The 13934-nt window shown below is 40.3% G+C and overlaps 1 protein-coding gene across 1 annotated transcript in view; it reads left to right on the forward strand.

Annotated features, from left to right (window-relative positions):
- PPIL2 (peptidylprolyl isomerase like 2) overlaps positions 1-13934 on the forward strand; it is a 48794-nt gene that overhangs the window by 14889 nt on the left and 19971 nt on the right. Inside the window, exons 6-8 of the mRNA XM_063454463.1 lie at positions 7902-7953; positions 9400-9491; positions 9794-9883. Coding sequence (XP_063310533.1) covers positions 7902-7953; positions 9400-9491; positions 9794-9883 — 234 coding nt within the window. The remainder of the gene's footprint in view (positions 1-7901; positions 7954-9399; positions 9492-9793; positions 9884-13934) is intronic.

A 13934-nucleotide genomic window follows, 5' to 3' on the forward strand; every position in this document is an offset into this window, starting at 1 on the left:
GTTAGTACATTCTGGTAGGAGACCCGGAGAACTTTTATCTCCTCCACTGTGCCCGTTTGGCATTGTGCGAGGGAAGAGACCTCCTCCTCCACCATTTTCACCTGGTCCATGACAGTTGTTACCTCTTCTTGCAGCACTACTAGGTCCGAACGTAAGTAGGATCTGATGTTGCTCAGGAGGTTCACTAAGTCTCCATTGGTTGCTGGGGTCTTCAGGTCCCCACTCAGCATTGGTAAGTAGTGCCTCCGGAACGGCATCTGGAGCGTCCATTTTTTCCTCGGAGAAGGAAGAGTCATGCAGCTCTGGTACCGCTGCCATCTTAGTTTTAGGCCATGTCTGGAACATGTCTCTGATACTCCTGTTTCCATCCCCTAATTGGGTTTTAAGTTTCTTTTTCAGTTTCCCCATATCGTGCCGGGTATCCAAAGCACTTTTGGAGTCAGATTGTCGTCGCTGGAACGGTAATGTTAGGGTTAATGCCGTTATAGTGTCGAAGCTCCGCAATAGTGCGACCGCTCTCGGAAAGGTTCAGACCATGCCCCTCGGCTAGCAGTTTTTTAATGTTTAATAAGCTTACATTTTCATTCTTGGCTAACTGAGCGTTAAAACCATATTCTGTTCAAATTCCTACTTTTCAAAATTGGTAAAGGTATTCCATTTTGCAAAGAAAATTACTAATTCACTGCTTCTCTATGATAAAATGCTGTAGCATTGAGTTTTAGAAGGAACAAGCGAAACCTGATTAAAGGTGCTTGTAGATCTCCTTTTTGGGTGATCGTGAGCAAAACCCCAATTGGTTCAAAAGAAAACTGTATACTCCACCATAGGGGGGTGGGGGGAGGCTAAGCAAAAAAAGGAAAATATTTTCTTTATTAAATATCCATGTACATGGAAAACATGCAATAGTAATGACTGAAACATGGTCAAAATGAAAAACTGTAGTACATATTTTATAAAGAGAATTTTTTTTTTTGTGTGTGTGTTTTTCCTACTTTTTTATTTATTTATTTATTTTCCCCTTTCTCCTGTGGTGTAATGCAACATTTGCCTTTAGAGATTTCTATTCCATTTTGTAGTTGAGCAAAATTTGTTAGTCCCTTTACTAACACTAGATGGGGATCACGTCCCTGCCAGAACAGCTTGCCATGCATTACTATGTATAATGTTTGCACTGAAACGGTCTGCCATTTTCAACATTGTGTGATGAGCTGTCTGTACTCTTTGTTGTTTGGAAAGGCAATGCTTTTTTTCTGGAGTCTGATTTGTACATCATTTTTAAAAACTTTTTTTTTTTTTTTTTTTTTTTAGAGAAATGCAATAATTGTATAGGGAGTAAAATAAAAATGGAAGTTAACATGTAATGTAGACAAAAAGATCAAAGCGAAGCAAAAGCACATTCAGTATTGTCTTCCAATATTTTTTTGCAGTGGGCGCAGGTCCTGAAAAATGGTTCATCATACTTCCAATAGAGTTGTTGTTTTTTTGTTTCCCCTACATGAAAGGGCACCAAGTTAAAAACCCGTATTTCTATTGTGCCCAATATTTCTGTATGACATTCATTGGCTAAGAGAATCACCTGACACTTTGCCAATGTTGTGTCCAAATAGTGGTAAAATTGTCTAATTTGGGAGGGGAACTCCCTCTATAGGGAGGGGTTGGGCTGCAGGTGACTACTTCACATGGTTAAGAGAACTCATGGTAAACTGTAGTTGTTATGGTGCCTAGACTGCTTCTTTACACAGTTTTTCTATCCTGTGTAATTATTTGGTGTTTCTGCTTTTTGTTTCTGCTTATGTTTACCTTTTTAATATGAAACCCGCATGTGCTTGAGGGATTAATGTTAAAATGTTTTTGTTTTGTGTATTCCTTAACAATTTTATGCAAAGGCGACTGAACATTGCATTTGCTGCCCTTGATTCCAGCATGTTTTACAGGATTTATGAGACCTTATAAAATTTGACCTTGAGCCTTCTACTCTGCCAAACCTAATGCATGTGATTTATAGCCTGCTGTTGGTTTTCTATGGTGTTAAAACAATTTCTTAACTTTAAACATATAGTTCCTTTAACAGAATCTTTTTATTTTTCTTATTTTTTTATTTTCCTTTCCACTGGAATTAAAAAGTATAGTACAAGTAGTATTTCCCTTCTGGCTTTCATCATCTACCCGTGATATCATTTGATTTTTACATACTGTCAACATTTCTCGTGCATTGCTTAACATTGTCTGTAAATTTCACAGCTATGCCTCTAAATAAATACTTAGGGTATCTAGCTGGTTCATCTTTTTGTAGAAGGTTTGAATGAATGATAAAGTTTCAGGCAACCAAGTTCACCACAATTGGTGTATGGTAATATATATTAAACTCTAAATGTATCATGCAAGCACAATCAAGCAATATAGAAATAACCAAATCAATATAAGAGTATATGTTCAAAATGCTTTATAAGGGGGGATTTGAGATATTTTAAAGTGCTAAATGTTGTAAAGGGGTTTATCAATCAATGCCTTGGTTTGTTTTTAGTCCATGGGTGCATAGCTAAAAATATCTTAGAGAGCTTAGATGGCAAGATTTCAGCTTACGGGCAGGGCCCTATCTACCTTTTGTATTTGTGTGTGTGTGTATATTGTTTGTTCTCCACTAATTGTACAGCGCTGCAGAATCTGTTGGCGCTTTATAAATACCAGTAATAACTAAATAAATAATATAAAACTAAAGCCATGTGTTCATTACATGAATATATGTAACATTATGTTCTTCCATATGTAAATGTCATAAAGTTGGTTTATGTGCATTATAATGGATGTAATGGATGCATTTTGATATGTAGATTGGGACGAGCAGTTTACATCAACTGCTTATATTGTTATAAAGAAACCTCCCAGTCGCAGACAAATAATTTGGCCGATGCTTGAAACAAATTGAAAATGTGTATTTTAAAGGAGCAGTCTGAGCACCATTATTCCACTAATGGTTATATTACCGTTGGTCTCTTGTTACCTTATCCCTTATCTTAGGAGCATGACTTTTCCTTGCACCCAGAGACTAACTATCTCAGCCTCATTGATCATGCAGAATTTAAATGTCGGCACTATTGATATCAATTTTGTCCACATGATAGGCTACAGACGCTTGGCTAAGCAGCCCTCAGCCCTCTCAGCCAGTCAACCTAAGGGGGACAGTCTCTAGGTGCAGGACGGGGAGCCTCAGTTTAGTCAGTCCACTCCTAAAGAGCTTGACATAAAATCTGGAGATGAGCTGCAGTGGTTGTGGTGCTTAGTGTTCCTTCTTTAATAAAGTATGTATAATGTAAAAATGATTACCAGTAGCATGGAAAGAATATGGTTTCTTTTGAGTCTGTTAAGTATTTGATGTTATTTCTAGTCCATAAATCGGTGCTTAACATTTGAAGTGCGATGCTAATAGCCAGACCTTAAGTTACCTGGCATAGTATACTCACCAGTGCCACGTTTTCACTTGCTAATAACTAATGGCAAGTCGTAATTTTGATCCCTGGTCTAAATAAAATTTGACATCTCATGCATGTGGAATTACTTTCATATAATTAAACATGACTCTACTAATAGAAATTCCCTGCGCCCCATAATCTTTCCATTATGAACAGTTTATGCACTGCTCTGTTCACATACTTTGCATGTTCCGTGTATTGAAAGCAGGTAGTTATCATGCCAGACTCCACAGGAAGAATATAAACCATACCTTGCGGGTGTCTGGAAAGCATCTTAACCTCACAAATTGATACCTAGTGCTATTGAATAAATGTTGCATTAACATCCTGTCTGTGAGAGTGGTGCTTTATTATAAAATGTACAGGTGGTAGCCCATTTATTATCAGAGTGTGACATGTTTCCAACATGATATCACTTCCTGAAGGATGGTTCTAAACTGCATCCCTCAAGGTCAATGACCTTAAAGTTGTCTCTGCTTTTGAATAGTGAATCACGCTTGGCAAGGTCACCCCTTCACCAGTTTTTAACCAAGAATAGCGCCCCTTTGTAAACGGTGTATGGAGACCGTTTAGTATAACTTGGGAAGAGTTTATTAGCCATAATATAATATAATATAAGGTCGGTACCTTACTGAACGGAATCCCTGCTTGTCCAGTGAGTGGTGCATGTACATGTATGTTTATAAAAGTCCATTGTGCATACGTGCTGCAGGGGATATAGCAGGTCAATGCCATACACTTTGCCAGTCTGAGAAAGTAGGTCAACCATGCATTTACTTAACCTATTTTCTCCCAAATGCGAGCAGTTAGAACAGGATACACCCATTCTGTGCAACATTCCTACCATTATTGTACATTGGTGCTATAATGTTAACAACTTGTTGCTTTAGTCTGTGCTGCATGGGCACTCTCTTATATGTTTTTCAGAAACACTTGGCAGCTTGCTTTCTGCGTGGATGAACCTGTTTATATTGGACTCCTTTTTCTTGCTTAAGCTATATGTAACACTTATTTGCCAGAGTGTGTGTGTGTGGTGGTGGGTGGGGGGGGGGGGGGGGGGGTGTTATCGACTATGTGTGTGTATAGCATTTGGGCTTCAAACAAAGGACATAGCATAGTTTTAGCTTGATGGACAGAAACAAACTGATATAGTAGCTTTTGACAGCAGTCCCAACAAGGTCACTTTCTGCAGGGAGGGAGGGAGGTCACCATGTGAAATAGTGGTACAGATAAGGACATGTGAAAGATAAATACAATAGATCAAAGAAAGGAGAATATGCTGGCTAGCTGTAGATATGGACATATGTGACTTGGGGTTAGTGAAATGATCAGTAAGCATCTTTGAGAGGTTTTTGAAGATAAGGGAGGAAGAGAATTATAGGTAATTTTTAGAGATGTGGTGTATATAGATGGGTAATAATTTGAAATAGCCAATACAAACTTAAGATCATGGGAAGAGAATAAAGATGGAGTATATATAGTAGGAGAAGAGTTGTGTACGATAAAGCGTTTTGTTTTTATTTGATCAAAAAGCTTGAAGAACTTGCTGATTTAAATAGTCGTAAAGTTGATGAGTAAAATCAGCTGGATATGTTTGTACAGGTTGGAGTGGAGTTGATTATTGAAAGATGATCTCATTAGTGAAAATGTGAAATGAGAGAATTAATTGGCATTTAGTGATGTCATTTTATTCTTTTATTTGAGGCAGCTAGTTTAAATGAGGCATTAAGGGTGGGTGATGGATTAAACGAACTCTGGTTAGAACCCTATCAGAATAATGCCAATGCCATAGAGCAGGGGTAGTCAACCTGGACCCTTCCGCCCACTAGTGGACGGTTTGGGATATCAGGTGGGTGGTGGTGGCCGTGGGCCAAGGCTGGCAGGGGAGATCCTTTCATCTCCCCTGCCAGCCTATGCAGAGCCAGCCATGCTGTAAGCCCTCTCGGCCTGTTGAGGAGATCAAAGATATCACTTACCGGCACACGGCACCCTGCACGGACACACACAAAATAGCGCTTGTGCTATAAAATTAGTTACTGCGGCACTGGTGGGCGGTAAGGACATTTTACCATCAACAAAGATACAAAAGTGGGCAGTAGGTTTTAAAAGGTTGACTACCCCTGCCATAGAGCATGTCAAGAAGCCGGAATGGTTATATACATGGTCATGGGCAGAATAGTAGTCGGAACAATTAGTAGGCAAAGTGGCCGTGGCCTTTGCCTTTGACTACATGCTGGTTGCTGATTACATTTTTATTTTTTATTTTTTTAAGCCATATTCGTAGTGTGTAAAAAGTGAGCCAGATTTTTCATTGTCAAGCATATCATTTGAGCAAGAAATATTTATTACGCAGCTATGCATACTTATCTGCAATAACTTGGATACAAAAATAAGAAGATAAGTGGAATGGTACTTGGAAAGGGGAGGGCTTGTATTATGCACAAACATAAAAACTGGGTAAATATACAGAGTTAAAGGGACACTATAGTCACCTGAACAACTTTAGCTTAATGAAGCAGTTTTGGTGTATAGAACATGCCCTTGCAGCCTCACTGCTCAATCCTCTACCATTTAAGAGTTAAATCCCTTTGTTTATGAACCCTAGTCACACCTCCCTGCATGTGACTTGCACAGCCTTCCATAAACACTTCCTGTAAAGAGAGCCCTATTTAGGCTTTCTTTATTGCAAGTTCTGTTTAATTAAGATTTTCTTATCCCCTGCTATGTTAATAGCTTGCTAGACCCTGCAAGAGCCTCCTGTATGTGATTAAAGGACCACTCTAGGCACCCAGACCACTTCAGCTTAATGAAGTGGTCTGGGTGCCAGGTCCTTCTAGCGTTAACCCATTTTTTCATAAACATAGCAGTTTCAGAGAAACTGCTATGTTTATGAATGGGTTAAGCCTTCCCCCTATGTCCTCTAGTGGCTGTCTCATTGACAGCCGCTAGAGGCGCTTGCGTGCTTCTCACTGTGATTTTCACAGTGAGAGCACGCCAGCGTCCATAGGAAAGCATTGTGCAGGAGAAGAGGAGGAGAAGAGGAGGAGAAGAGGAGGAGAAGAGGAGGAGAAGAGGAGGAGAAGAGGAGGAGAAGAGGAGGAGAAGAGGAGGAGGAGAAGAGGAGGAGAAGAGGAGGAGAAGAGGAGGAGAAGAGGAGGAGAGGAGAAGGAGGAGGAGAAGAGGAGGAGGAGAAGAGGAGGAGGAGAAGAGGAGGAGGAGAAGAGGAGGAGGAGAAGAGGAGGAGGAGAAGAGGAGGAGGAGAAGAGGAGGAGGAGAAGAGGAGGAGGAGAAGAGGAGGAGGAGAAGAGGAGGAGGAGAAGAGGAGGAGGAGAAGAGGAGGAGGAGAAGAGGAGGAGGAGAAGAGGAGGAGGAGAAGAGGAGGAGGAGAAGAGGAGGAGGAGAAGAGGAGGAGGAGAAGAGGAGGAGGAGAAGAGGAGGAGGAGAAGAGGAGGAGAAGAGGAGGAGAAGAGGAGGAGAAGAGGAGGAGAAGAGGAGGAGGAGAAGAGGAGGAGAAGAGGAGGAGAAGAGGAGGAGAAGAGGAGGAGAAGAGGAGGAGAAGAGGAGGAGAAGAGGAGGAGGAGGAGAAGAGGAGGAGGAGGAGAAGAGGAGGAGGAGGAGAAGAGGAGGAGGAGGAGAAGAGGAGGAGGAGGAGAAGAGGAGGAGGAGGAGAAGAGGAGGAGGAGGAGAAGAGGAGGAGGAGGAGGAGGAGAAGAGGAGAAGAGGAGAAGAGGAGGAGAAGAGGAGAAGAGGAGGAGAAGAGGAGGAGGAGGAGAGGAGGAGGAGGAGAGCAGGAGGAGATCTCTCCGCCCAGCGCTGGAAAAAGGTACGTTTTTACCCCTTTCCAGAGCCGGGCGGGAGGGGGTCCCTGAGGGTGGGGGCACCCTCAGGGCACTCTAGTGCCAGGAAAACGAATATGCTTTCCTGGCACTAGAGTGGTCCTTTAAAGTTCAATTTAGAGATTGAGATACAATTATTTAAGGTAAATTACATCTGTTTGAAAGTGAAACCAGTTTTTATTTTCATGCAGGCTCTGTCAATCATAGCCAGGGGAGGTGTGGCTAGGGCTGCATAAACAGAAACAAAGTGATTGAACTCCTAAATGACAGTGAATTGAGCAGTGAAATTGCAGGGGAATGATCTATACACTAAGGCTTTATTTAGCTAAAGTAATTTAGGTGACTATAGTGTTCCTTTAATGCAAGTGTCAAATTGTCACAAAGTGTTAAATGTCAGTGTATGTTGAAACTTTATGGTGAAAAAGTCAAGCAAGGGCTATGAAGGCTGCTATTTATTTACAAGTGAAAGGGTATTTAATTAGAAAGGTACGGATGTGATTACAGGTTGTTGTTTTCTCTCATTTTCATTTTATTTTTTTAAATATATTTTCTACTTGAAGTTTTGTAACCTCATATTCAATCTATCTTTCTGCAGAAATTGGAAGCAAAGTCTCTTATTAAATTGAATTTTACTAAGAATCAAGATGGTGAGTTGTTTAAACATTGTTTATAGCCAAACAAACCTGTAGTTCTGGTAACCTTTTTGTCTATTACAGAAGTGAAATCCCAAAATTTTAATTACGTCCTACAAATATTTTGAGGGTTAAGTGTGTGTCTTTTGTTGGTCTTTCTCCGTTTTGTATTTGACAGGCCGTGTTTAACCTGTAATCTAAGAGAAGATGCCCCAAGTTGTGTTAGGACTCTATGACCTAGGTTACTGTTGATAAAAACACAGGGATTTAAAACACACAGGTCCTTCAGCAGAACCTGTCCAAATCTTGTTTTGATCTCAACTCCTCAGCGCTTGGTTACTTTACATAACTACAAAAACAGAGAATATGTAAACTCTGAGAACATACAAAAGCTTAGAGGAACTCTGTAGCTTGCCCTTCAGTAAATGTCTGCTCAGGTCTCAAAATAGTTTTTGCTCACTTGTGCCATTACAGAGAGAACCTAATCCAAGGCATATCAGACTGATCTCACCCAAAAGGGCAGTGCAGAACCGAAATGCCGGCAAGTTCTCTCTGCACGAGAGATGCAGCAATTGTTGTGGCTTTCTTTGGGCCTCATCAGAGTGCTGTAGCTGATATCCCTATATTCAGTGACCACTGAGAGTGGACAAAAGTGAAGAGAAACTCTGTAGCTTGCCCTTTGGTAAATCCCTGACACCTCGCTGACAAAGCCCAAAAAGGGCTGAAACAATCGTCCTAAGTTGCTGTATATCTCGTGAAAGAGAAAACTTGCTGGCATTTCGGTTCTAGACTAACCTAATGGGTGGGATCAGCCTGATATGCAATGGAATATGTTCTCTCTGTAATGCTACTGTGATTCTCTAAGCTTTTGTCCGGAGTTCTCATATTCTCTGTTTTTTGGTACTGTACATAACTGTTTTATCTTTTAGACATTTAGTGATGTGTAATTGCTACTTGATCCCCGGATGGGATGGATGGATTGATATTAATAATTTTTATTCTTTCACTAACATGCTAAACCAATGAATGCCATTCAGTCTTGGACATCATTGATATTACTAATGCTGAAGTAGAATGTACACAATAGCAGTATGCACAGAACTGGTGGACAGTGCCTAGGGCAGGTATTAACCTCTATGATCTGTAGTGGTTATGGTGCTTGGAGTGCGTATTTAAGATTGACATATTAAGGTTGAAATGTTGACATTCTGCACAGTTCCTTTATATTCCTCTTTTTAAACTACTTTAATACATGTATCTACCTTTATATTTTAAAGCAAAATGCGACCAAAAATAAAATCACAGAATTATGGTTAGAATATCATGTTTTAATTTAAAAAAAAATTTTTTTTTAAAAAGATTACTTTCTATGTAGTATTGATGGCTGTGTGTGTACTTATCTTGGGTATTGAATAAGATTGATGCAATCAATAATAATGAATTACACTTTCTTCTCTGCAGGGAAATATCATTGTCCCATACTGTTCTCTGTATTTACCAACAACTCTCATATTGTGGCTGTGAGCAAAACTGGCAATGTTTTCTCATATGAAGTAAGGAAACTCTTCCGTACATTTGGCCTTTTTGTCTGTCAAATTATATACATAAGGTTTTCTAATATACACGGTTTATCAAGCTTCCCTGTAAGCATCCTATCCTTTTTTTTTTTTTTTTTTTTTTTTTTTTCATCATACCATTCTGGTACTACCTGCCATTCAGTACTATTCTAAATAAATTGTCATTCATTATACCTATAACACTGTGTCCTTCCAATGTTTATATTAACTTTTCATATTACTGGGGATATGTGCAGCATCTAAACCATTTTGTTGTGTGTTTTTATACATATATTCAGGCAGTAGAACAACTGAACATTAAACCAAAGAATTATAAGGATCTACTAACTGATGAACCATTCACCCGTCAGGACATAATAACTCTGCAGGTAATACTTTAATTACTTGTGGTTATAGTTGTTTGGGTTGAGATGATCACAATAGCATTGCAATGCTCACCACACTCAACAAAGAATCTTAACTGGCTGTATGTTCTCACTAACGTTTAAATACTTTGATTGGTGTAGCATATTTACAAGGATGATGGTTGCGTTACGAATTTTCTCCATAGCAGATTAATTGAATGGGAAAGTTTAGATAGCGGGGTTAATTACAGCAGAGCGTTCCTCAACATTGCCACCGTGTAGCAGAGCTCCAATATCCCGACTGCGTATCTCCGCTGATTCCTCTTCATAGGTAAAAGTAGTGCAGGCTAGTAATTATAACTTTCCCCCCCCCCCCCTCCCCCCCCAGTAACTAAACACCTAGTTCTGAGACTACAACTGTTTTTATTGAGCCAAATGCATCCTTTTATGTCCATGCCCCCAGCCTGGGAATCTCTATTCAATACATGCAGTGCCGCCCTGGTGCCTCTGTGTCCGGGAGATAATTAAGTTGCTGTTCGCTAAACTAATCTCCAGGATACAGAGTTCCTAAGACAAAACCCACCCCAAAACATAATGAAGACACACAGGAACCCCACCTATTATACATTCCGGGATAGCTCTTATCAGAGTGCCCATGTTGGCAAAATAGCACTCCGATCCATGCAGAGATAACAAATCACCACCAGGGTAAAGTTTTGGCCAGCCGCACACATGGCCTATGCCCAAAAGAATTCCAGCGCAATTAGGGCTTTGGCCAGTCAAATATCTGGATCTCCTGAGGCCAAACAAAAGGGCCCCCCCCCTGGCTCTCCAGGAGCGATTGTTTCATTTTGTTTGTAGTATCTTCCCACTAAATAGTGTTCTTCTGGCAGGTCGCAAAGTAGGGCAAAACAGTGGACCAAGGCGAAGTGGCAGAGTTAGAGTTCCATATGGTTTGCGGCCAAGTGCCGCTGGGGACCTTTCGGGAGTTTGTGTATGAATTACTTCCAGCAATAACGTTCGGAAGAAGGGAAAGCACTGAAACCGGGGTAGTAATAGCCCTTTTAGGGAAACGGTATGGGAAACATAGGACAAGGTCCACCACACACAATTCTCCTTTCCATATATAAATTGATTAATGAAAGCTACTTTTGTGTCTTGTTCCAACAAACTAGTCTTTGAAAGATGGCGGGAGTACCAGTTGGGTGGATGAACTTGGTAGGCGAAGGACAGAAAGAACTAGGGGTTAAAGAAGACACGACTGCTTTAGGATGAATAGAGTATAAAGTACAGAGGATTTCCTTATCCTGGTCGATAATCCTTATCACAAGCAAAGAAAGATTACATGGCCTGGCTAAAAAGCTTAGGATTTATATTTGAATTGGCTATCATTGCCTGCTGCTTTTGGCTCTGGCTGAAGTTTTTGAAGAATTATAAATGCAGTGCTGACAAATAGTGTACAACTATAATAAACTGTTGATGGCAATTGACACATGTATGTACATAATAATAATCCTGGTGTTGTACATTACATGTCCCACACACAGGAGATGGTTTAAAATCACGAATCATGAGGAGCTTGGCTTGTTAGTATTATCACTAACATTTAATTATTTCTTGCTTTCTGTCGGTTTTCCAAGGCTGCAATCAAAACCATTTTCTGCTCTCTAGTTGGCAACACAAATGTGCTAGAACATTTGTAATTTCTGATCAGCTGTTACAGAAGTGATTTATGGTAGTGGTTAGGTCATCTGAGATGGAGGTCTAAGTCTCATCAGCAATATGACTCATGTCCCCAGAGGAGTTTTTGAATAGATACAGAATGATTGTAATGCAGATCAACAAAACCCTGTCCTCTTCTGCAATGTGTGGGCCTGCAATGTAATAAATGCATCAGTCTCTGTGCATTTGCCATCTCTGTTTTAATAAAGCATGTGCTGTCAAATGCTTATACCCTCCTCTGTACTGCAATGGCCACAGTTATCTTCTTCCCCTGAGTGAATAGAGATTAAATCACTGCTCCTTGTAGGGTTGCACACATGTGGTAGATACCAATACAGTAAGATTGTTTAACAATATAATTTAGTGTCTTGATTCTGTCATGAGTCAGATGATTACCCGATATCTTTCAGTTTTTAAATTGATCGGATAAAAGCTTTTTGAATGTGATATCAGAATTAACATAGCACAAGTCAGTCAAGCTACTGGATTCACCGTTTTTTTGTTTTGTTTTGTTTTGTTTTGTTTTTTTGGGGGGGGGGTTTAACATGGTTTATTTAAATTTTTTAACATATCATTAACATGAAAAACATTGCATACAGTAGCAAAAACAGATTGCATACATTGCATATAAAACTACAACATAAGATGAAACCTAGTTAAACATTTCACAATAGTTTTATATATATTTCCCTTCTTTTTCCATTATCTGTTGTATCAACAAATAGATGTTGATAGATCAGTTTATACATCAAATCTGGTTTGTTCGGTGTGGAAAGCATACGCACTGTTAAATGATCTATTATTGTAATCTGGTCTTCTTTACTAGTATACATAAAAACGTAAAAGCTTTAAGTATCTGATACAATTAGGTAGGGTCCCGTCTATGCCCTTCAACATGGAAGGCAATAGTCCCCATCAGAAAAGTAAAGATACTAAACCAAGTACAACAAATTGTTTTGTTGTTTTTTTTTTAAAAGGGAGAGAAAAGAAAACTAACTGATAACCGAATCTGGTTCTGTTATAAGTCTAAACCATTTTGCTTGCAAATCCACGGGGAAATGTATCACAGAAGTGGGGAAAAAATAGGAAATAAGTAGTTATGGTTGAGGACAGGAAGACATGGTTCACTACGATGAGATCATAAAACTAAAGAGATCTTAGTTTAGATGGGATTAAACCCATGTTTTGTGTTATGGTGCAAGGAAACTTTGGGTGCAGCCCTCTTATTCTTTCATACTGTTGAGTGGCTTAAAAATACAATCTGTCCCCTGGCATACAGAGGCTGGACCCTCTATTGCTGCTCTGTTAATGCATACGTTTTGTTGCATTACCATTTGAAAGTTGTATCATTGCCACAAACAGAGTGCACCACAACCATATGATCCTAGTGCTAGGGTGCTCCTAAAATGCCATGAAATAAACAACCTTGAACATTTTATTACATTGTATAAAAGAATCAGAATAACTAATTTTTAAACCAGACACCATGTTGTACTAAATGTTATGTTCGTTCTTGAAATACCCAACATTAACGAAACTTAGCTTTTTAAAAATGAGCACTACAAATTCTGCCAGTCTGAACCATGTTTAACCCCTTAAGGACCAAGCTTCTTGAATAAAAGGGAATCATGACATGTCACACATGTCATGTGTCTTTAAGGGGTTAATATTTGGTGAATAACCCTGCGTGTATTTGTATGTCCTGTCTGCATCAGGGCGGAGCTTATGTGTTCACTAGTTATAGACTGGTCTCTAATTTGGCAGCATCCCAGCAATCATAAAGACACACATCCTGTGATGTCTTGCAAATTAAGCTTTACGACACATATGACAAAAAAATGTTGCACACGTAAGATAAGAGAAACGTGACCCAATTTGATGTATGGCAGGGATCAGCAATTTATGGCACCAGGGCCGGCACCACTGTTAGGCGAACTAGGCAATCGCCTAGGGCGCCGGCCTGCTGGGGGGCGTCCACCGGAATGTTTCCTGCTGGGCTCCCCCTTTCTGGGGCCGCAGTGCTGGGACAGCGGCTCTTGAGCCGCCCCCAGTGCCGGGCCCATCCTTAAGGCGCCCAAAGGCGGGGGCGCCGAGAGGTTCCCTGTCACAGGGGGGTCAGGAGGTGGTCATCTGGCCACCTCAGCGTGCACCCGAACTTGAGGATCTGCCCGACACTGGACCCCAGGGAGGTGAGTGAGTGTGTGTCTATCAGTAAGTTTCTCTCTGTGTGTGTGTCTGTCAGTGTGTGATCTCAGATAAGATAACTTCCTCCCAGCAATTGTGAATAGGAATCCACACTGGAGTAAATTAGCGCAGAGCTGATATCGCCACTCCAGTCCTTGACCTGTTCCTG

Source organism: Pelobates fuscus, chromosome 5, assembly GCF_036172605.1.
Source record: "Pelobates fuscus isolate aPelFus1 chromosome 5, aPelFus1.pri, whole genome shotgun sequence".
Taxonomy (NCBI): domain Eukaryota; kingdom Metazoa; phylum Chordata; class Amphibia; order Anura; family Pelobatidae; genus Pelobates; species Pelobates fuscus.